Source organism: Saccopteryx leptura, chromosome 1, assembly GCF_036850995.1.
Source record: "Saccopteryx leptura isolate mSacLep1 chromosome 1, mSacLep1_pri_phased_curated, whole genome shotgun sequence".
Taxonomy (NCBI): Eukaryota; Metazoa; Chordata; class Mammalia; order Chiroptera; family Emballonuridae; genus Saccopteryx; species Saccopteryx leptura.
In genome coordinates, this window is record NC_089503.1 from 258,799,626 (window position 1) to 258,823,040 (window position 23,415).

Consider the following 23,415-nt stretch of genomic DNA (forward strand, 5'->3'; position numbering starts at 1 on the left):
TACTGGGCTGGGCACATGTCCCTCCATATCACCATCCATGGTCATGGCCACTGTGGCCCAGTGATGGGGAAGTTCACGTGGGGCCCCTTGCACACAGCTCCAGGAGACAGTGACTTGGGATGCCACAGGGCTGAAAACTGCACCCCAGGACTGGAGTTTAGTCTGCCCCCAATGGGCCACAGCTCTGTGGCTCCACCAAACGCCCCTAGAAATGCCCTGGGTCAGATGCTCAGGGCCCCTCCAGCTGACATCTGTAACCTGCCTTGGAGGTATCATACTCACCAGCGGCCAGTCCTTTTGGGAACCTGCCATGAACCAGGCACCGTATGAGATCTGGGTGTTACTGTACTCAACAGTGTGATATTCAGGCAAGAAGCCCAGGCTGAGTCTAATTGCTTGTCCTGCTGCAGTTAGTGATGGCAGGCCGAGTCACTGGCTCCATCTGACCCTGTGCCTCAGCTGTTTCTGTCACTCGTTTCTTTAACCCTATATTTTTAAATGTAGCTGAAAGTTTAGGGATAATAGCCATCCTTTATCTCACCACTTTCAGATAATTACCACCCCCAATTTGGAACAGTTTCTTTGGTATTTTATTCTGTACGTTTCTCAAACCCAAGCAAGGTTTGCTGGTCTGGTCTAATTTGGACGAGTCTGCTTTGCTCTGGACTGGTTTGCTCTTGTCTACTCTAGTCGGCTCTGCACCCTGTGCTGTCAGTCACTCTCCATGGCCCATCTGACTCTGGTCTTCATCCCCATATTGTGGACCTGACCACATTCTCTTTGGATGAGGCCCAGGGACTCCAGCAGGAGGTGTGCTTGGCAGTTGTGCTCACCCCTCCTGGGGCACAGGCACCCACTGACTCTCCCCTCCCACCAGCTGCACCACCTTGTGAGTGATGACGTCTGCCTGAAGGTGGTGGAGCTCTACCTGAATGAGAAGAAGCGGGGTGCCGCCGGTGGGAACCTGTCCTCCCGCTGTGTCCGCGCTGCTAGGGAGACCAGCTACCAGTGGAAGGCTGAGCGGTGCATGGCTGATGAGAACTGCTTCAAGGTGAGAAGCCCACCGTGCTCAGCCGCATATGAGGCTGGAGGTGCCAGAGGAATGCTCAACACGGGGGGGCCTGGCCATTGTGCTCGGGCCTGGGGGGCAGGATTGGACTGCACTGTGACTGCTGTGGACCAGTCTGATAACATGCATTTCTTTGACTGGGCCTCTGGATGTTAGCCCTGGCCTCAGAGGGTGCCACCCGGCAGGGCCCCTGAGCTGGGCACCCAGCATATGGTCCCTGGAGGAAATATCTAGGCGCAGAGGCTTGCAAAGGTGGTTGCATTGATGACCTTTTGACCTCATCCTGTGTCGGCTTAGGCTATTCCCATGGCTTCAGGCTTTGTCCCCCACCTTCCCCAGGTAATGTTCCTCCAGCGCAAAGGGCAGGTTATTATGACCATTGAGCTCCTGGACACCGAAGAAGCCCAGTCAGAGGACCCCGTGGAGGTCCAGGTGAGTACCACACCCTTGTGCTCTGTGCCTGTGCAGATAGGGCCAGGGGAATCCATGATCAGCAGCATGGTGCTCCCACCCCAAGAGCTCCACACACCAACACAGGCCACATGCTCTAAATCAGGCGTCCCCAAACTACGGCCCGCAGGCCGCATGTGTCCACCCTGAGGCCATTTATCTGGCCCCCGCCGCACTTCTGGAAGGGGCACCTCTTTCATTGGTGGTCAGTGAGAGGAGCACTGTATGTGGCAGCCCTCCAACGGTCTGAAGGACAGTGAACTGGCCCCCTGTGTAAAAAGTTTGGGGACCCCTGCTCTAAATGGAAGCCTGAGAGGGGGCTGGAGCTGCAGACAACCACTCAGTAGTCTAGGGTGTGTCCCAGGGCAGGAAGGCCAGAGCATGCTCCTGCAGACCATGGCTTCTGACTCCTGCCACCAGCTGTAGACATTGAGACATCCCAGCGAGCCTGTGGCCTGCTTGGTCACTCACCCCACGCTGTGTGACCTCTGCACTCCTTGCACATAAAGCTCCATGCTCTGGTCCCTAGCCTTAATCATCAGGAGAGCATCACCTGGCCCACACTCAGAGTCCCAGTTCCACTAGATTAGATATTTTCCCCTGTGTCTATTTTCTGTTCTTAGAAGGGTATCAGGCACTGGATTTAGGGTCCACCTTTCTTCAGTGTGACTTCACCTTAACTTGACATCCTTAACCCTTTGAGTAGTGAAGTTTTTCATGCTCGCTGACCCCCACGAGTGAGTTATCAAAAAAAGAAATTAGTTCCAATTAGTTTTATTGACTTAAAATCATGTTTGTTAACCAATTTATGGAAACAAGAACATACATTTGCCTTTTTTTAATGTTGCCTTGCACATTTTTAAAATAAAAATTTTTGTACGATCGCACTCTGGATGGTCAGGAGGCACGAGGACGTACATGAACATTCATACTACTCAAAGGGTTAAAAAGACTGTTTCCCAAATGAGGTCACACTAATAGGTGCCAGGGGTTAGGACTTAGACATATCTTTTCCAGGACACATTTCAACCCACAATAGTGAATAGCTTATCCTAATTTACCTGGGACATTCCTGGTTTTATCACCAAAATTTCCACACCCCAGGATGTATTCATTCTCAGACAAACCATACAGTTGGTTCCTGACAGCTACATCCAAACCTTTTGTGGAGTCAAGCAGTATGTAACCAAATAAGTAAGGACATCAACAAGTATGGTTTCAGGTGCTGCATTTTGAGCCTGAGTCAGACAGCCAGGATCTGTGGACCAGGAGCTCTGGAGCATCCTGTCCGCTCAGTTCTGTCCGGGGAAGCAGGAAGGTGCAGTGACATGGTGCCCTCGCACCACTGCGAACAGGGTGGCCCAGCTCGCCACAGCTGCAGGGGCTCCCCACACAGGAAACTCGTTCCAAGACAAGTGAGGGTGGAGACCTGCATACCTTGCTCCTTATGGAAGTTTCCAGCAAATGTGGTTTTGTTAAGGTCATGTCTAGGGGAGCCTCTGGCTTTAGCAGAGCAGTGAGCGAATGAAGGGTCACTGGATACTACCAGCCATGTCCACCCTGGACCTTGGTGGCCTGTGCCAACCCTCCTTTGATCCATTCCCACCTTTGACCTGGTCTTTTCTCTTTCTACTGTTGTATATGTCCTGATGTCCATCCCTGGACCCACTCTCCATATGAGGGCCCGTTTCCCTGTGTGAACTTAGCCACGCGATAAGAGGTTGTTATGCTGCAGGGATTTTTCCACTGCAGAATGCCATAGAATGCCATAGACTGTGTAATTGTAGCTGGGTGTGCATGTCCCACTCCAGCTGCATGCAGTCTGGTGGTGTCTGCCACACATCAGAGTCTTCAACAGCTGCCATCCCCCTAAAGCTTTGGGTAGGGTGAGGACAGCATCCCCAGGAATCCTGAGAGGCCCATTACATAGAAAGTCATGGCCGTGTCTCCCTCTGCCCCCAGCACCTGGCTCGGTACGTGGAGCAGTATGTGGGGACCGAGGGTGCATCCAGCTCGCCCACCGAGGGCTTCCTCCTGAAGCCGGTGTTCCTCCAGAGGTGAGGGTTACTGCAGGGACGCCCTATGTCTACTTGAGGCTGAACAAGTTTTCTCTGTCTGGAAACACTTGAGTGCCTGATGTGTGTGAGGTGTGGCCCTGCCCTCCTGAGGTCTGGGGTGAGCAGAGCAGTAATCTCAGGACAAGAAAGGTACAAGGAGACTGCCCTAAGAGAGCAGAGGGTCTGGGAGGAGGGGAGGGGGGCCCGAGGGCCCAGAGGGAGAAGTTACTGGAAATGGCAGCCATCAGGCCAGGAGTGTCAGCCTCAGTGGACTCTGGACTGGGGGCCAGGCAGAGCCAGATCTCATCTTAGGACAGGCTGAGACAGGGAAGTGTAAAATCAGTGGGGGCTGTTGGTGTTTAGATTTGAGTGGGGACCCCCTTGCCAGATGGGGACAAGCCTGGGAGTGGGATCCCAGGCCCACTGATGGGAAGGTGGTGGGACTGGATCTGGGAGAGTGGAGGCAGGAAGGGGGATCCTGGACGAGGGGGCTTTCTTGTTGGTTGGAGGGACATAGAAAGCAAATGAGAGGAGCCAGCAGGGCTGGCCTTGCGGCCACTCCAAGGGTTACCAACACCCTGTGTGACTAGGGCTGGTTTTTACTGGAATGATGGTTTGGGTGGTGGTGTTATACTTTGATTTGGATCTCCCTGACCCCTGAGGAATCCAGCCAAAGATTTCTTGGTCTTCAAATCCTTCTCTGAATGCCAGGAATCTCAAGAAGTTCCACAGGTGGCAATGTGAACAGGTGCGAGCCCTGCGTGGTGAGGCCAAGAGCTCCTGGAAGCGTCTGGTGGGGGTGGAGAGCGCATGCAATGTGGACTGCCGCTTCAAGCTCAGCTCCCACAAGATGATGTTTATTGTCAACTCCGAGGACTACATGTACCGCCGGGGGACCCTTTGCCGAGCCAAACAGGTGCCCTTCCCACCCTGTCCTGGGCACCTGGGTTTAGCCCATGGCCAGCTGGGATGCCTGGGCCCCTGAGATCCAGTCCACAGCCATCTAGGGCTGCCTGGGCTTCCATCCTGGGGACCTGGGTCCAGCTCACAGCCAGCTGGAGGGACCTGGGTCCAGCTCACAGCCAGCTGGAGGGACCTGGGTCCAGCTCACAGCCAGCTGGAGGGACCTGGGTCCAGCTCACAGCTAGCTGGAGGCACCTGGGTCTCTTGACCTTCCACCCACCCACCCCTGCAGGTGCAGCCCCTCGTCCTGCTGCGGCACCACCAGCATTTTGAGGAGTGGCATAGCCGCTGGTTGGAAGACAACGTGACCGTGGAGGCAGCCAGCCTGGTGCAGGACTGGCTGATGGGTGAGGAGGATGAGGACATGGTGCCCTGCAAGACACTCTGTGAGACAGCCCATGTGCACGGTCTGCCTGTGACCCGCTACCGCGTGCAATACAGCCGCCGCCTTGCCTCCCCCTGATGCACCTGTGCAGCCATCATAACACGCAGTTTGGTGCGGTCACTTCCTTGGCCTAGGTGTCGAGTCAAGGCTGTTTTCATGAACCCACTGAAGGAAGGAGAACGTCCCTCAGCCTTGCTGCTACAGGCTGCCAGCTCTAGAGAAGGGGGTTTTGTTGGCTTGCGGTTCCATGCTGCCATCCCTCCCAGCTCCCTAGCTTCCTTTGGGCTGGCCCTGTGCCAAACCTGAACCCCCTTGCACTTGAACTTGGGGCCCACTCCCCGGCAGAAAGGGGAGGGTCCATTTGCTGCCTGAGGAACAAGCAGTTGTGCTCACACACCTGCCAGGCGCTTATATCACATGTGCCAAATCTCTGGGCAGGGCCATGCTGGTCATTTTGTGCACAGGGCATCTGGAAAAGTCAGTGACAAGCCGTGTGAGGGTACACATTTGGGAGGAATCAGCATTTGAAAGACCTCAGCATACGAGGAGTTGGGCCGGGAACCTGCTTGAAAAGTGTGTCCTTCCCGAGTGGTTCTGAGAACTTCCAGAAACATTTCTCAAGGTGGGCAACACCCATATCTGGCAGTGTGAGCATCAGCTTGGACCAGCCGATGCTCAGATCCTCATCATTTTATAAACAGTAAGAGCCCTTTCAGCCAAACCGTTGGGCGCAGGGTGGGCAGGGGGCACCTGAATGGCCTGGAAGACCCCACTCTGGAAAAAGATCACTGAACTCAGTGTTAATCCAGCAGCCAGACTCTGGGTCTGTGAGGGACAGGGCTCAGCCCAGCACTCCCACCAAGCTTGAGTGGCCCATGTTAGGAGGGCCCTACAGCAGAATTGTGTACCTAAGATGGACATTCTAGAAATACATAGATGCATACATATTTATTCCTTTACACTCTTTTAGTGGTTGTAACTTTTGCAACAACCAAATCCGGAGCCTTCTTGGGGAGTGAGAGCCCACCTCATACCCACCCTGGCCCTGCTGTTCTGCAGCTGCCATCTGGGGAGGGCATGTGTGTGAGGAACTGAGGCGACTGTCCCACAGAGGCATCCAATGCTTTCTATGTGAAGAACGCCAAGCTGTTCAGCTGGGGACCGGCTCTTTAAACTTCTGCACAATGAAAAGCCCTAGCTGGGTCCCTGGATCCACAGAGAGGTGGGCCCAACCTAAGGTGGGTGCGAAACACTCCCTCTGCAGCCTCCTCTGCCATCCACAGCCCTTGCCCTCCTGCCACTGAGCTGTGCCAAACCCATGCTTCCTGGAAGTGGGGACATGTTTCTAGAAGTACCTGTTTAACTCAAGGTTTGTGAAGCCTTTGACTCTAGTGCCAAGGCCAACATGTCCCTCTTGGGTCACCCTGCCCATGTTTTCTCAAGTGTAATCCAGGCACTTTGTCCAAATCCTTGTTTTGTAAGAAGGGAACTGAACGGAATTCCTGACCCAGCCCCTCTGGGCCTCAGTGGGGTCTGGGGCGTCCACCAAATCCCTGAACCCCCGCCCTGCATGCTTCTAGGGAGCGCACTCTCGTTTGGAAGAATTTCTGTTCTGGGGCTTGGACTTCCTTTGCAGCTGTTTTGAATGTAGTTTCCTTTTCTATTTATTTGCACATTAAAGTAAAAAGTTAAATGTTGATCTGAACCTGTGTGATTACATCCGTTATTTCCTGTGAACGAAAACCAGGGTGGACCCCGAGGGAGGGTCTGTGCTTGCACACCTAGTGGTTCCGAGGCCTCTCTGGGGGTCCGTCACAGGCTCCATGATTTTGCGTGGTGAAGTTCATTTCCCATGGGTGGCACTTTCTCCCATACTAGAGCATTTCCTAGAATGTTCATTCCCAACTCAGTTCTTATATTCGATAGAAATACAAGGTGTTTCATTCTAGTATGCATGCAAAACCCAATTTTAAGACATGATGTTTGCTGTGAGCTTTCTCTGCCCTGATGCATCTGATGCCAGGTCCTGAGGCCCACGGGAGATGGCAGGGGTGGTTCATTCTCCAGCCCCGCAAAACTACCCTCTGAACTCTTCCCCCTGGGGGGCCAACCCTTTTACCTCCTGCTTCTTTCTCATCACTGTGTCCTCTGAACATTGCTAGGACCCCCTCCCCCTGGGCTGCTCCCACCACCTGCACAGAACGGAGGAGCCCACAGGGACCTCTTAGTTGGCACCTCCTGCTTTTCCTCAGAGGACCTGGCTGCACCCTCCAGCCGCACCGTTTAAGTGGACAGTTAAGTGGCAGTAGGTACGTTCACACTGTTGAGCTATCACCACTATCCATCACTGGAACTTTTTTTTCCATCTTACAAAAACTGAATTTCTGCCCCCTTTAAACACTAACTCCCCCTCCTTCAGTCCCTGGCACTCACCATCTACTTTCTGTCTCTGTGAACCTGAATCCTCTGGGGACCTCAAGTAAGGAATCACACAGTATTTGTCCGGTGACTGGCGTATTTCACTCAGTATGATGTCTTACAGGGTCATCCATGTAGCAGATGTCAGAATTCCCTATTTGAAGCTACCTTGCTACTTTCTTTTTTTTTTTTTTTTTTTCATTTTTCTGAAGCTGGAAACAGGGAGAGACAGTCAGACAGACTCCCGCATGCGCCCGACCGGGATCCACCCGGCACGCCCACCATGGGGCGGCGCTCTGCCCACCAGGGGGCGATGCTCTGCCCATCCTGGGCGTCGCCATATTGCGACCAGAGCCACTCTAGCGCCTGGGGCAGAGGCCAAGGAGCCATCCCCAGCGCCCGGGCCATCTTTGCTCCAATGGAGCCTTGGCTGTGGGAGGGGAAGAGAGAGACAGAGAGGAAAGCGCGGCAGAGGGGTGGAGAAGCAAATGGGCGCTTCTCCTGTGTGCCCTGGCCGGGAATCGAACCCGGGTCCTCCGCACGCTAGGCCGACGCTCTACCGCTGAGCCAACCGGCCAGGGCACCTTGCTACTTTCTAAAAGCATTTTTACAGAAAGTGACACGTGCAGAAAATTTCAATAGTACAAACAAACACGGAGAAAAGTAGGGACCCAAGTCCCTCTCCCCAAAGGTAGCTTCCCCAGTGTCCCCAGAGGAGGTACACTCTGCAAGGCTTGTCATCCAGTTGGGACAGGACAGCAGCCCCCACCTCCACCTGCCCTGGCTGGGGTCCCTCGTTCTGCAGGCACAAGTTTGTCTCCATGGTGGCATCCACTGCCCCATATTGCTGGTAATGTCCCCTGCACAGATGCCTTTCTGCACGTGTATGTCTGCCATAAACTCCTATACTCAACCCCTGAGTCAAACTGCCCTCCTGGGGGGCTCCAATCTGCCCAGGCCTGGTGTCACCAGCCCCCAGCTTTCCTGTGCAGGTTTCCTGGAAGATGTCGGGGTCCCTCTCCTGGTTTTCCTGTGCTGAGGGTATCATTGGGCACATGTTGCCCAGATACATGGCATGGACTGAATTTGTTCCTGATGGAAACTGCCCAGAATGCGGGCTCACCAACTTGAGCACAGGGTCACCAGCTTGAATGGACATGACCCCACAGTCACTGGCTTGAGCCCAATAGTTGCTGGTTTGAAGCCCAAGGTCACTGTCTTGAGCCCAAGGTTGCTGGCTTGAGTAAGGGGTCATTGGCTTAGCTGTAGCCCCCTGGTCAAGGCACATATGAGAAAGCAATCAATGAACAACTAAGGTGCTGCTTAGATGATGCTTCTCATCTCTCTTCCTTCTTGTCTGTGTCTCTGTCCCTCTCGCGTGTGCATGCTAAAAAATAAATAAATAAAATAAATAAAAATAAAAAATTCCTGCCCCAGTGGGAGTGCTTTAGGCCTCAGTCCCCCTCACCCTGGGGTTGGGAGCAAGGACCTCAGCATCTCAGCCTCTGGCTACACTGTCCAAACTGCTCAGTCACTTCCTGCTGGTCCCTGTGTTTCTGAGTGTGACTAGATTAGGGTTTGCTGTGCCAAGACACGCCACATCTGACCCCCTCTCCCACCCCTAGTTCATTTTCTCTTCCTTGACTCTCATTGCCTCCTTGGGGTCCTCCTACACCCAGATACACACACGCCCCCACCACCGTGACCCAGCGCTGACCACACAGGGCCAAGAACCCCCAGTTCACAGTTCCCCAGGGCAGGACTGTTGGAGGCTTCTCTCTAGACCCTGGAGGGAAATTGGGCGAATGTGTGTAGGAGAGAGGACTATGCTCCCTCTGAGCCTCAATTTCTTCATCTGCCCAGTGGTCCTCCAACAGAACGTGGGAATGTGGAGGGGCTAGAGGAAGGTGGGCTCCCGGGGAGGTGGTCCAGGTGGCCTTCTGACCTGCGCTGGTCTGCCTGCCTCCCTTGGGGTCAGATATGGCTGTGGCCATCTCTGCCAGTCATACCTAGGGCCCCAGGTTGAGGTGGGGGCAGGAGCAGAGGGCAGATACCTCCCAGAGAGGCTGTGCCAGGCTCCCTTCAGGCACTCCGGGCACACGTGGTCCGTGTCAGAAGCTCTGGCTAAGGCCCATACCTCCTCAGCTATCCCCAGCTGACTCACAAGGCACCTTCCCCTCGCCGCACCTCCCCTTGTGCCTGCGCAGGGCCACCCTCACACAGGACCCACTGGGGCTTGGGAGCCTTGCAAGGGTTGAGGGAGTTCACCTACTCTGACCTATGACCCGGAAGGCAGCACCTTAGTTTTACCCGCCAGGAAGAGACAAGAGGTGTGTGTGTGCGGGGAGAAGGTTTCAGGAAGAGCTCCTGTGGAGAGACGTGACGTGGAGGACTGAGCTGCTATGGGAACGGGAACTGTGACTGGCCAGCAGGATGTAGCCACTTGACCCACAGAGGCTCCCTGGGTTGGAGAGGGGCTAGTGGGGGGCACTGCAGCCTGGGACTTCCTCCCCCATCTTACTGGCACAGCACTTGGACCCCTCTGCCAGACAAAGTGGCCCCTGTCACCAGGCCACCTTAGGTCATCCATGGGCCTCCCATGGGCTGGCTGGGGGCAGGGGCTGGTTTATCTCACGGGGCCCTGTATGCTCCTCCGCCTGTACTCAGGAAGCTGGGGGTGGGAGTCCAGCAGACAGGAAGCCTGAGGCCAGTTGACCAAAGCCCAGAGCAGCCGGCACCCAGCCCTGATAACATGTGGGCGCTCCTGCTGCTGTGGCCCCTGGCACTGGGGTTCAGCCTTGAGAGTGGCACCCAGATCCCCAGTGTCTATGACGAGGGCGGGAGCACCGGGGAAGGAGATGGTGAGTTACTCTAGGCCCTGCCTTGGGACCAGGAGGAGGGCATCATAGGTGAATAAGAGGACACAGGGGGCTGGGAATCCTCCAGCCCAGCCCTGAGCCCACAGAGCTGAAGGTTTCCATGTCCAGCTCTGTCCCACCAACCTAGGGATCTTGAGACCTGGAGGCTTGGACTGCAGCCCCTGGGTGGGCTCACCATCCAGCAGGAGGAACTGATTGAAGGGTGGGGGTAGACCCCTGAGTTCTCAGCACCTCCTTTCCCCTTCCTTCCCCTAGATGGCGCACTGGGACCTTGGACCAAGTCCCAAATGGTGACCCCTTGCCCACCCCGGCCCCGCAGCTTCCCCAGCTGGTTCTGTGCCAACAACAGTGACACCCTGGAGCTTTGGGACAACTCTCGGGTGCTGCTGCTGGGCTGGGTGCCCACGAGACTGGTGCCCGCTCTCTACGGGCTGGCCCTCGTGGTGGGACTGCCCACCAACAGCCTGGCACTGTGGGTGCTGGCCACACGGGTGCCTCGGCTGCCGTCCACAGTGCTGCTCATGAACCTAGCGGCTGCTGACCTGCTACTGGCCCTGACCTTGCCACCCCGCATTGTCTACCATCTTCGGGGTCAGCGCTGGCCCTTTGGCGAGGCCGCCTGTCGCCTGGACACGACCGCACTCTATGGCCACATGTACTGCTCCGTGCTGCTGCTGGCTGCCATCAGCCTGGACCGCTACCTGGCCGTGGTGCACCCACTCAGGTCCCGCGCCCTGCGCGGCCAGCGTCTCGCCACTGGGCTTTGTGCTGTGGCCTGGCTGGTGGCAGCCATCCTGGCCCTGCCCCTGGGGCTGCAGCGACAGACCTTCCAGCTGTCACGCTCAGACCATGTGCTCTGTCATGATGTGCTGCCCATGGGCACGCAGGCCTCCTACTGGAGACCCACCTTCCTCTGCCTGGCTGTGTTCGGCTGCCTCCTGCCCCTCCTGGCCATGCTGCTCTGCTGTGGGGCCACCCTGTGTTCGCTGGCCACTGGAGGCCGGCGCTACGCCCACGCCCTGAGGCTGACTGCGCTGGTGCTGGCCTCGGCCCTGGCCTTCTTCATGCCCAGCAATGTGCTGCTGCTTCTGCATTACTCAGACCCAAGCCCTGAGGCCTGGGGGAACCTGTATGCTGCCTATGTGCCCAGCCTGGCGCTCAGCACCCTCAACAGCTGCGTGGATCCCTTTGTCTACTACTACGTGTCGACCGAATTCAGGGACAAAGTGCGAGAGGGGCTGCTCTGCCGGATGCCAGGTTCCACTTCCTCCTCCAGGGAGGGGGGCAGCCCGGGGACAGTCGTCTTGTGCTCATCACTTGTGTGATGGCCCCTCAGGAGGAGGCAGGGGAACAAAGGGGGTTGTGCTGGGTTGAATAGGGTCTCCTCCCCAAATTCATGTCCATCAGGAACTTCCAATGAGATTGTTCAGAAACAGGATCTTCGAAGGAGTAATTAGTTAAGATGAGGTCACATTGGGGTAGGGTCGGCCCTAAACCTTCTATGACTGATGTCCTTATAATAAGAAACAGAGACACAAGGAAAAAGGCCATGTAACCATGGAGTCAGAGATCATGGCCACAAGCTAAGAACACCAAGGGTTGCTGGCAGCCACCAGAAGCCGGGAGAGTAGCCTGGGAGGGACTCTGCCTCAGGCCCTCCAGAAAGATACTACCTTACCTACACCCTGATGTTAGACTTCTCATCTCTCTCCAGAATTGAGACAGTAAATTTGTTTTGTCACTTGGCTTGTGGTGCTTGGTTTCGGTAGCCCCAGGAAAACCAAGAGAGGGGTTGCATGCAGAGTCCCAGGCCCATCCAGTTTCCCTGTGCCCAAGGTAGGGATGAGATGAAGTGAATGAGATGGCCCACTGGAGAACCCCACCCAGGAGAAGGCTGGGGCCCCCCACCCACAGGTGGCCCAGGCAGTGGGGACTGGATCAGTGGTTCTCCTCAGATGCCCAGCTCTGACTCCAGGGTTCGGGGTTCCTGAGCAATCACTGTGGAAACCCCCACTCTGCTCCCCCAAACACTCTGCAAAACATCATTGGGAGCCACAGGGCTCAGTCTCCTGCTGTCCTCTGGCTGCAAGATATCACCTTTTCTTTAACCTGACTTGATTTCTCTTCTCATTTGATGTTAATTCCCCACCACCAGGATGAGATGGGAGGGGAAATAAAGGGAAAACGCTCTGTGCCTGGAGGCAGGAAGCTTCTGTCTCTGCCCCCTACCCCAGCTGTGGACTGAGTGGGAGAGGGACACCACGTGGGGAAGAGGCAGCAGCCCCCTCCCCCCCGCTTCAGAGAGCAGCATGGCTGGTCAAGACCCACTGCGGCATCAACTGTGGGAGTCAGCAAGCTTCCCAAGGCAGAGGGGAATGGGGGTCATTACCGGACTCCACATTGGGCCTATGTCTGTGGTCTGGGGACAAATGAGCTGGTGAGTGGACACACCTGAGGAAGTGTAAGATCTGTAAGATCAGTGAAGTGTTTCAATGCTAGTACCCTGGTCTGATGATGTTCTGGTTTTCTAAAACGTTACCACTGGGGGAGTCTGGGGGAGGTTCTGGGACCTCTCTGTGTTGGTGTCATTTCTTACAAATGCACAGGAACCTGATTCTCTTAGTGTGCAGGTAAGCAACACCCTCCTCCCCACCCTGTTCTGGAAGCTTGGGCTGTGGATGAAGAGCAGAGGCCTGGGGGCCAGATGGGAACTGGGGCTGTAACTTGTGGGGCTGCTCTTCTCCAAGGCCAAAGCATGCCAGTGACTCTGTAGAAACGAGCTTTTATTCTACGAGCAGCCTCCAGTGATTGTAAGATGGGGCCTCCATCATCCCTCACAGACTGGCAGGAGTAGAGCATGGGAAATGGCTGGCACTGTACCACAGAGACCACACGCATGGGTCAGGGGGGTGGCCACCTCAGGCCTCGGAGAGGGGTCTCTGTGCTGCTCCCAGTGTTGGTCTGAAATCAATACCACACAGAGGTGGGGGTGGTGATGGGGACACAGGCAGCTGTGAGGTTTACAAAAAGGAATCAGATCATAGGTGGAGGGTCCTGGCAGAAAGCAGGTCCGCACTTGTGGCTTCAGTGAGTTGTGGAGCTGGGGCACCCACCATGGGACTGCAGAGGGAGGTGGTCTTCTAGGTGGGGTGCTGGGGAAACAGGGTTTCAGGGGGTGGGGCCTTGACAGCAGTAAGAACAGGTGCATCTGCCCAAGACTAAACATTCAGGCACCCCTGGGGCAAGACTGGGGCAGAGTGTGTGGGGGCTGCAATAGTCCTGGGACAATTTGGGGTCTGAGGGGATGCTCATTGGCCCCGTTTCTCCAAAATAGAGACTGGGGCTTTGCATTTTGGAAAAAGGTGGCCTGTTTCATTTGGAAGTACTGACAAGGCATGGATGCTGTCCTTGATTTGTCCAGAGTCATGTCCTCTCAGAAACAGCCCTTAGGCCAAGAGTTCTTCCCAGAAACATCCCTTCACTCTGAAGCAGAACGCCCAGCTCAGGGAGCTGCTCTGGTCCACAGAAAGTGGACACCAGCACTGGATAGGGGCTGGGATGCCTAGAGCTCCGGCTGAAGCTGGGGAGTTGGGGGTGGGGAGGAAGGGCCTGCAGCCACCCCCACAATGTCCCCTCCTGTGGAGGTGGGGGCTGGGCTGGCTCCTAGGACACCAGTCATCCATCAGGGCAGGGCAGGTCTCTGCAGTCTCTATTTGTAAGGTTCATTTGGAGGTGGGGGTCACCTGGGGTGGGGTCCACCAGGCAGTTAGGGAGCAATACAGTCAGTGGCCTCTCTCCATGAAGCAGATAGGAACAGGAAGCAGCCAGACCCAGTCCTGCTTGGAGCATTAGGAAGAGAAGCCACTCTGACTGATGGGGAGAGAAGGACAAGAATGTTGTGGGCTGCCTGGTGCTGACGGGCCCCTGTGCACTCTTCCTTGGGCCTGCCTCTGTGTGGTTCAGCCTAGCTGCCCCAGCCCATTGAGCCTATGGAGCCGGCAGAACCTCACCTGGGGGGCCAAACCTACTGGGCCACAAAGATTAGATGTGCACTTCTGTAAAGAGGTGAGTAACCTGTGTGGGACCATTAAACAAATCAAAAACTATCTGTGAACCTCAACTAAGCTATGAAAAAGGGAAGAACTGGTGATATACAAAACCACAGGATGAATGGAAAGGGAACTCCACTGAGTGAGAAAGCCAATCTCAGAAGGTTGCATACTCTACAGTTCCGGTTCCACAGCTTGCTGGTCAATGGTCAGCCCATTTCACAGCTGAGACACAGGTCGTAAGGACAGGGCCTTACTGAGGGTTCTGGGCCTGAGCCAGGTCTATGGCTTCTGGGCTGCATTTTGTCCTGAATCCCGCACTGTGCCCCCAACATGGGAGGCCAGGTGACTAGGAAAACCAAGTCTCCCTAGTGGTAGACCTCAGTTTCCCCTTCTTTGACATGGGATGTGATAATTGGCTTCTGGGGCCTGCTACATGCCAGGCCCTCCCTGTGCTGGATCCTGGTTACAGGAGGGAGGATGACATTCAGAAAGGAATGTGGGCCCAAGGGGATGGGTGGCCACAGCCTCTAGGGTGGGCAGGGGGAGGGGCTTCCTGCCGGGGGAGGCCCGAGTGAGCCCATACCCAGGTGGCACACACAGTAGATTTTATTCTAACACCAGCAGGCTAAGGGTTAAGTCTAGGGCAGGTGCTTGAAAGGGCTCACAAATCATTGCCATGGCAATGAGTATCCTCATGAGCAGAAGCATGTACCCTCCTGAGGACTCACTGTGGCTCAATCCTGGGGCCACCCTGGGGAAACCTAAAGGTTGGAGTGGGTGCATTGTGCATGGGCCGCAAATAGCCATTCCACCCACAGCCTGGCACTGGGTCTGCTATATCCATTCAGAAGCATCCATTTCTTTCATTCATTTCAAAGCCCATCTGTAGTGTGACGGACTAACATTAAGCTTTTTGCTTGTGACATAAGAGGCTGGCATTAAGTTTTTGATTGTGGAGGCATCTATTTCAAAAACATTGCTCTCAAATGAGCTGTATGACAGAGCTACTAAAGAGACAACTAGGTAAGAAGCTAAGCCGCCCCACCCAAAAAGGTCCCCTTGCAGAAAGCTCTGGTTGACCTAGATAACTGACTGCTTGAGTGGCCCCAATTCTCCCTTTCTGCATCCTAATTCCTACTCATATTTTAAATTTACCAATAGTGAACCTATGAAACCTTAGATGCCCAACCCTTGGACCCCAACGAAGGCAGAGCCCCTTGCTTCTCTCTTTCTCTCTACCCGCAGTTTTGCTGTGTGGCCCGGGTGTGCCATGGACCCTCTAGGACCTGTGAGCAATGAACTTTGTTTATTGTTTCCTGACAGTTATGGCTGAGGTGCATCCTACAGTCACAAAAAGAACCACAAGGACCAGTGGAACCACAGCATTGGCTCCTGTCAGAAGAAATGTCTGGGGTCTGGCAGCAAGTAGTTGGGGGCCCAGGTGAGCATCCCACGGGGTTGTAGCCAATACCATCACTCCTGATAGGCTGGGACTGACACAAAACACCATCCCTGAGCACAGGGAAGATGGCCTCACCTGGTGCACACTTCCAGGGCCACCTGGCACTCCTGGTCGGTAGCTGGGTCATCATCATCGGTTGGGGTGCTGGTGCTGGGTGCCAGGGCTACTCCACCTTGGGCTCCCAGAAGCTCACAAGCAGCTGGAAGGACGGCTTGGCCACTGGGTCTGGCACATCGTAGGTGATGTCAATGTGGGGAGTGTGGGAGGACTGAGTCTTAGGGGCCCTGAGGGTGGAAGAGAAGGCAAGGCAGGGCCAGGCAGGGGATGGCCAATGGCTGTGACAGTGACATCAGCAACAGCTCCAGAGACTACTGTCATACCATTTAGCTTTGAAAGAGCCAAAGCTGGTTAGGCAGACCATCAGCCCATTTTCACACATCTCAAGTCCAGGTCTGTCCACTTCCAGGACTCTCTCTTTTACCCACCATGCCATCTGGGCACCCACTTTAGAGATGGGAAGGCTGAGGCTGCAAAGGTCTTCAGGCATACTTGCCCTTCACCATCCGCCAGAGCCCATGAGGCCGCCCTACTCCGGCCCAGAGCTCAGCTAAACCTCAGGACCTGATGACATAGGGGCTACAGGTAGAGCCAGGTTGAAGCCAGTCAAATGGATCTTCCTGGATGGACCCCATACCCAAGGGAACACGTGGTCCCCTTCACTGAGCCTGCCTTGAGCAGAGTGGGCTGCATATGGAATGCTGACAGTCTGTCCTGGGGTCTCTCAAGCACTCATATCCATCTGCATGCTGAGCTCAGAGCCCCAACCCACCCCTCCCGCCCCTCCCAGGGTCCCGGGTTCCAGATGCCACTGTGAGTGCCCGTTCCTGCAACCTCACCTGCATCAAGCAGCAGCCTTCACCCTTGGCACTCACAAACAGCCCCGTGGGGAGGCTGGGGGTCTGAGGAGAGAAGACGTCACGATGCCCCGCAGACACACATGGGGTTGGCCCTGTGCAGCTCGAAGGTCTCCTGGTAGGCCAGGTTGGGGGAGGTCAGTGAAACGGTGAGGTTGACGTCTCCAGCGTAGAACAAGGTGGCATACTCTGCCAAGGCCTGCAGAGCCACACAGGTGTCCTGGGGACAGTAGAGGAGGCTGCCCTCAGCACTAAGACCAGGTTGGCCAGCAGTCCCTCTGCCCTCCATCCGGGAGGTTTGGCCCAAATTAGGGGCACCAGGGATTCTCTCTGACGGCCAGGGACTCAAGCACCTGGAATGGAGGAGAGTGGATCTCGTGCAGGCACCCATGGAGCTGGGGACCTAGACAATGTGGACAGTGAGCATCCTCATGAGCAGAGCCAAGAGCCAAGGTCCACAGCCAAGTACATTTGTCCCCCAGGCCTTCTCTTGGACTCCATGTCCCCAAGGACTGCAGGCAAGGAACCTTCCTGAGACTTGAAGCATCAGTAGCTTTCTGGCCAGCTCTGATCCCTGAGCTTGGACAGTAGTGACCCTGCTTAGACCCCAGCCCTTCCCTCTGGCCCTGCCCAGCTCTCCTGAGTGGAGGAGAAGCCCCCGAGTGCATTCGCTGCTAGGACAGCCACTTCACCACAGGCAGGGCAGTGGCCACATCACCTTGAGAGTGTAGGTCAGCAGGGCGTAGGCCATCATTTCCACCTCCACTGAGACCACTGTAACGAAAGAGGCGGCCGGGGCCCTTTTGACACCAGGACCCAAAACAGGCAGTGGGGGTAGGGCTGGCAGCGCCCAAGGCAGGCAGTGGGGGTAGGGCTGGCAGCGCCCAAGGCAGGCAGTGGGGGTAGGGCTGGCAATACCTGCTTGTGAGACTCTGTCACTGAAGCTCAGTAAGGTGTCCTTGGGACATCCGTCAAGCTCCAGTGACCCCATCTGCAAGGCCAGGAGACATGAGGGCCACAGCCCTCACTATTTAGCCTGGCATCCTATGGTGTGCACCGGAGCACGAAGTCTCAAGAAGAGACCCCAAGCCCCTGGCTGGGTAGCTCACTTGGCTGGAGCATCATCCTGAGATATTAAGGTTCCAGGTTTAATCCCCGGTCAGGGCACATATAAGAATCAACTAATGAATGCATAAATGAGTGGAACAACAAATTGATGTTTCTCTCTCTCACTCTCTAAAATCAATCAGTAAAAATAAATAAGAAAGAAGGAACTCTCAGACTGGGCCCCAGTGGGAGGGGTACGCCAGGTGGAGATGGCTGGGGCCTCAGGGCTGTTTCAGATCTGCAACTACATGACAGAACCAGCCTTCCCTGTATCCTTAGCAGACACCACTTATCAATGGCCTCACTCCCGGCTAAGCCCTGATATGTCCCCCGGTGTCCCCTCAGCACCGATGAAGTCACTCTCCACTTGCAAAGCTCACGTGAGCTGTGAAAGGCCCTCAAACCTGGAGAAAACCAGCCACCCCCACTCTTCATCCTTAGCATTTAGTCCCAAATAGACACCGCCCTCCGGTTGGTTGTTTCAGTTTTGCTTTTTAACTTTTTCTTTCCTTAAGTAGTAAAAACAACTTTTCAGGTGATGTCTTAAACAAAAAAGCCAGAATGGGAGCTCAGCCCCAGGGCAGCCGCTGGGGATATGGGGGAAGCCTAAGGTGGCGTAGGAAGGCAGGGGCGGGGCTCCGCTTGGGGCATTCGGAGAAGTCGCACCTCTGTGACTGGGCTCCTTGAACACAATAGGTAGTCATTTTGTAGTTGGGGAGATGGACACCCTGAAGACAGAAAGGCTTCCTGAAACTCACCCAGGGATGGGGGCAGGGCAGGGTGAGGACCAGCAGCGGCCCTCCCAGGCCTCCCAGCACCCTGCCAGGGATGGCTTAAGGAAGGCTGGAGGACCCTCTGCTGGGGAATCCCTGAGCAGTGTTCTCCCTGGTGCTGGTGGCGTCAGTGTTCCTTATCTCATTGGGGAAGAAAGTGACACTCAGGCAATAATGAATAATATAATAAACAAAATAAAGAGAGCAAAAGATGTCTCCTTACTCCATGCATGTGTTCATGAACTGCTTCCTGGGGCCCATAATGGCTAGGCCCCACGTTGTGGCCACAGAGTGGTGGCGAGGGGCGGGGGTGGGGGGTGGGGGGGTGGACAGACACCTACTGCAGGGCCACAGGGGCTGCTGGGCTGCGGAGCAGGGTCAGCATGTAGGCACGTAGGCACATGGGCGGTCAGAACACTGCTGTAAGGGTCCAAGGTCAGGGCTACACTCAACTCCAGGAAGTGCTGCACTCTGGCAAGGGCAGCCCCCTCCTCCTGTGGGGTGGGTGGAAAGTAGAGCCCTGGGAGGCCACTCTGCCCCCACCCCGCCCACCACCCTGCCTGTAGGTTCCCTGGTGTGCTGGAGGAGAATGCTGAATGGCTCCCAGCCTTTGTTTTCATCTTTCTGGAGTCGTATGCAGCCCCAGTTTTCAAAACTCACTTCCGTTCTTTTATGTTGGAATCAACCTTTTCCAAATGAAGTCTGAGCATAGCAGATCAACCCAGAGAAGCTCTGGGCAAAACAGGCAGAGCCCTGGCTGCCTCACCCCACCCCACATTATCACCAAGCTGGCTTCTAAGACCCACCACTCAGGCTTTTCTCATCTTCAAGGTCTCAAATCCATTGCTGCCTCCTCCAGAAAGTTCACCAACCCTGCTCACACTCACCCCAGCCCAATGTGAACTGCTGGAGGGAAGAAACCCAGAACATTGTCCAGTGATGAGCTAGGTTCAGGGAAACTGCCCAATACTAATGGTTAAATGGAAAAAATGAGTGATTGGAGCATTAATGAATTTAGCAAATGAGCAGCAATGGTGTTCCTGGGGCACCGGTGGAGCCAAGGACTTAAGATGACTCTGCTTTGGTGTCATGAAAATTGCAGAAAGTAGGCTCTCCCACAGCTTTCCACCTCTAGACCAGGACAAGGCATGGGAACGGCTACAAAGGTGTGGTGTCAAGATGTACCTCCTGGGGCACATCCAGGGACAACACAGCAGGCGAACCAGACTCTAGGCCTGACCCACACAAGGCCTGCAGGGGAAATCATGTGCTCAATTCTCAGGCCTGATCGCCCAGTCCCCCTGCTCACCTCTGAGACCACATTCATCTCCGGGAGTGCAGCTGCCACGCAGGCCGTCAGTGGGACTATGCCGTGGATCCCGCCCTGCAAAAGGATTCCAAGGCTTTACCCAAAGCCAGAGGGGACAGCCCCCACTGCACAGGCCCCAGGCAGCACCAGGAGCAGGCAGGGCAGGCCCAAGGCAGCAAATGGGGGCCTGAGAAGTCACTCACCTGGATGTCCTTATTTAAAATCTTGCCTTCAGCTGGGAAGGAGCCGTCTGCCTGCTGCTGTCTAACAATCCAACCCTTGGCAGCTGCCAGCTCCCATGGGTCAATGAAGATGAAGTTGTGTGCCTGGGCAAAGGACTTCAGGACAAAGGCAGTGAGCCTGGAACAGAACCAAGAGGGGCTGCGGTCATCTCCCACATGCCCCCAGAGGGACTGCGGCATGCTCTTCAAGTCTCCCTGGGCCTCCACTTCCTCGTGTTAGACAGGTGAGTCCAGTCTGCCCTGGCAGGGCTGTCGAGCACACTGGGTGGAAGTGTGTGGGCACCCTGCTGGCCCAGTGATGGGAGCCTAGTCTCCTTACTGGGCCCTCCCACCCGAGCAGCACCGAGGTCTGCTCCTTGCCTGGCACTCGGGCCTTGCTGTGAACTGGTCCAGTCCCACCTCCCCATGCCATGTGCAGAAGACCTTCCTTATTATACCTCCAAAACCTTTCCCCAAGAGATCCCCAGTGTTGCCAAGAGATCCCTGGTCTTGCTTAGAAACTGGCAGCCAGGTGCCTTAGATGCTGGATACCTATCCAGCCATGCTTACGGACATTCCAGTCCCCAGGCCTGCTAATGGTTTTGGAACAGGCACATGAAGTGATGCTGGGAGCAGCTACAGCCATTTTGCTACCACGAGGGATAAGCTGCCATGCTGAAGGAGTCCACAGGAACTGAAGGAAAAACCAGGGGTCCTGATGCATTGTGGGGCTGGCCAGCCCTGGAGCCTCCTCGGTGCTGAGATGTAAACTGACATTCAGAATTGCTTTTTGCCCTGGCTGGATAGTTCCATTTGTTAGAGCATCGACCCAAAGTGCAGAGGTTACCAGTTTGATCCCTGGTCAGGGCACATACAGGAAGAATTTGATGTTCCTGTCTCTGTCTCTGTCTCTCTCTCTCCCTTCCTCTCTGGCTAAAATCAATCAATAAAAAAATTTTATAAAGATTTAAAAAAAAAGAATTGCTTTTCAGCCAGTTTTCTATTGCTTACAACCAAAAACAACCCACCAACCCAGTAGCTTCAGTTACTCCATCCAAGCCCTGAATGCACCATCCCTCCTCACAGAATGAGGTCCCCCTTGTCTCTGAATGCTCAGCACAGGGTTTCTCCTCAAAGTAAACCTTCCAGACACCCCCACTCTGGGATGGGTGCCTCTGGACCTCCAGGATTCCTACTGGACCCTCTACAGCCCTGCCTTTGTCACTGTTATCTGTCCTTAGCTTTAGGTCATTCCCTGGCTCCCATCTCCCAGGCCTGCCCTGCCCTGCCCCACGGCTTGCAGTGCACGCAGCCACCAGAGGGAAGTTCCAAATCCGTGTGATCGGCAGGAATGGGGGCCAAGACAGAATTCAGCTGCCCACGTGCTGAGAGCTGTGGAATTCCCACATTCTGCTACATGGTTCTCTTTACTTTTCCACTTTTAAAACACAGACAGGGATGAACAAGCTGGTACATCCCTATAAGGGAACATAAAGAAATGAGCTATTGAGCCATGAGACAACACGGCAGAATATATATTGATATATATTGCTAAGCAAACGAAGCAAGTCTGAAAAGGGCACAGACTGTCTGGTTCCAAGTCTATGACATCCTGGAAAAGGCAAAACTATGGAGAGAGTCAAAAGATCAGTGGCTGCCAGGGTTGGGGTGGAAGGAGCAGCAGGGACAAACAGGCAGAGCACAGGGGATGTCTGGAGCAGTGGAAGTACTGCCAACGACCCTGTAACGGTAGTTCTGTGACATTGTACATTTGTCCAAACCCACAGAATGTACAAAAACACCAAGAGTGAGCCTGAATGTGAACTCTAGGAACATTGGTCCATCGACTGTAAAACTAAGAATGTGGTTTGGCACACAGCACTTGTTGAATGAACAAATGAATGAATAAATCAACATTGGATGCACGGGAAACCATCTGTAACAGATGCTGAGTTTTAAGGCTTCAAAGCTGGATCTTCCCAGCCAAGTATTTAGGTAGAGGCACTAACAGGGTGTCCACCTTAACGGATACCTGGCACTGCACTGAGCAGGCCCACATCCTTATCCCATTGCTTCTTGAATCCCAGTCTTGAGAGGGATGTATGGTAAGGAAACAAGCTCAGAGAGTTTGGCATGTAATCTAAGGCCACTCAACTGAGGAGAGACACAACCTGCTTTTTGCAGCTCCAGGGTGGACGCTGCTGCTACTGCCTGTGCTTTCTGTAGCCTCATCCTAAAGGGACCTTTCACAAGGGGTGGGGAGTGGGAGAAGCTTCAGGGTGTTACATCTTCATAACCACGGTGAAATTGGTCTTGCTCATACTGTGTGCATATCCCCAGTGTTTCTAACTGCGGAGGCCTCTAGGGGCTGCTGGGGCTTGGCCAGCTTTCAAAGAATGAGTCAGTGGCTTTGGCCATCCAGTGCCAGGCAGGGGGCCTCTGCTTGCCAGGGTATTACTGTGGTCTTGAATCAAGGGCTGTCAACAAGGTAGGACCTGGGACCAAAACTGGGAGCCAAGTGAGTGACGCTGCATACTTCAGGGCTCAACCAGGTGTGTCCCCACTCCTCCAGTCCCAGGCACTGTGGCTGGCAATGGACACTGTTGGCTTAAGGACAGGGCAGTCTCCATGCCTACAGCTGCTGCAGGTGCTTCCAGGTTGGTGCTTTGGGAGAGGGAGGGCCCCTGGGGACAGTTGGGGGTGCCCCACAGTCTCTGTAAACCCCAAAGTAGCTGAAGTAAATACAGGATGATGCCACAAACTGCCATGGTCCACAGATCCCAGGAAACAAGACGTAGGTGTGCCCAGCTCCTCACTGGGCTCTCCCTGCCTTAATCACTCTAAAAGTCCAAGGGAGCGGCTTTTAAGGGAAACAGGACCCCAGGCCACGCCTCCCGCACATCCTGACCCAGGCCTCAAGGCAGTGTGGTCTGGCCCAGTGATTTTCAACCTTTGTTTTTCATGGCACAAACACACACTAATTACTAAGGTCAGTGCCCCTGACTAAATACAACCATTTTCATCTTATGGCACAAATAAATTAGTTACTAAAGAAGAAGAGGTCAGGGCCCCTTTTTCTTTAGTAATTAGTTTATGAGTGCGTGAGAAACAAAGGTTGAAAATCACTGCCTCTCCCAGCCCATCCCTTTATGTTCGGGGGTCATCCCTGTTCTCTGAGGAGGCCCAGCGTGCCCAGGTGCTATGGCAACAATGACAACAGCCAAAAGAGTAACAGTAATTGTCACCACCACTCCCATCGCACACAAGGTCAGGCAGAGCCTCCCGCATTCACCCCTCTGAACTCTGGAACTGGGACCATGCCGTCTCCATTTCCCAGACTGGCTCCCTGTCACCCT

The 23,415-nt window shown here is 54.8% G+C and overlaps 3 protein-coding genes across 3 annotated transcripts in view; 2 read left to right on the forward strand and 1 right to left on the reverse strand.

The window, feature by feature from the left end:
* SIN3B (SIN3 transcription regulator family member B) overlaps window positions 1–6,629 on the forward strand; it is a 43,488-nt gene extending 36,859 nt beyond the window's left edge. Inside the window, exons 15-19 of the mRNA XM_066349111.1 lie at window positions 878–1,051; window positions 1,409–1,501; window positions 3,482–3,576; window positions 4,288–4,492; window positions 4,772–6,629. Coding sequence (XP_066205208.1) covers window positions 878–1,051; window positions 1,409–1,501; window positions 3,482–3,576; window positions 4,288–4,492; window positions 4,772–5,002 — 798 coding nt within the window. The 3' untranslated portion in view covers window positions 5,003–6,629. The remainder of the gene's footprint in view (window positions 1–877; window positions 1,052–1,408; window positions 1,502–3,481; window positions 3,577–4,287; window positions 4,493–4,771) is intronic.
* Window positions 6,630–10,060: 3,431 nt separating this feature from the next.
* On the forward strand, window positions 10,061–11,960 carry F2RL3 (F2R like thrombin or trypsin receptor 3). The gene is made up of 2 exons (XM_066361060.1): window positions 10,061–10,203; window positions 10,477–11,960. The coding sequence occupies exons 1-2, from the start codon at window positions 10,095–10,097 to the stop codon at window positions 11,544–11,546; spliced, it is 1,179 nt and encodes a 392-aa protein (XP_066217157.1). The 5' UTR covers window positions 10,061–10,094; the 3' UTR covers window positions 11,547–11,960.
* A 3,846-nt stretch (window positions 11,961–15,806) lies between these two features.
* The window catches only part of CPAMD8 (C3 and PZP like alpha-2-macroglobulin domain containing 8), a 58,829-nt gene continuing 51,220 nt past the window's right edge, over window positions 15,807–23,415 (reverse strand). Inside the window, 13 exon segments of the mRNA XM_066369592.1 lie at window positions 15,807–15,874; window positions 15,877–16,003; window positions 16,632–16,694; window positions 16,729–16,869; window positions 17,280–17,320; window positions 17,323–17,370; window positions 17,373–17,423; window positions 17,568–17,640; window positions 18,515–18,575; window positions 18,871–18,920; window positions 18,922–19,023; window positions 19,839–19,913; window positions 20,042–20,198. Of these exon segments, the coding sequence (XP_066225689.1) occupies window positions 15,807–15,874; window positions 15,877–16,003; window positions 16,632–16,694; window positions 16,729–16,869; window positions 17,280–17,320; window positions 17,323–17,370; window positions 17,373–17,423; window positions 17,568–17,640; window positions 18,515–18,575; window positions 18,871–18,920; window positions 18,922–19,023; window positions 19,839–19,913; window positions 20,042–20,198 (1,057 nt within the window).

Excerpts from the sequence above, each read along its gene's own strand:
- F2RL3 (XM_066361060.1), top strand. The coding sequence starts at position 10,095 with ATGTGGGCGCTCCTGCTGCTGTGGCCCCTGGCACTGGGGTTCAGCCTT. Across the intron at positions 10,204-10,476 it reads GAGCACCGGGGAAGGAGATG|ATGGCGCACTGGGACCTTGG; the intron begins GTGAGTTACTCT and ends TCCTTCCCCTAG.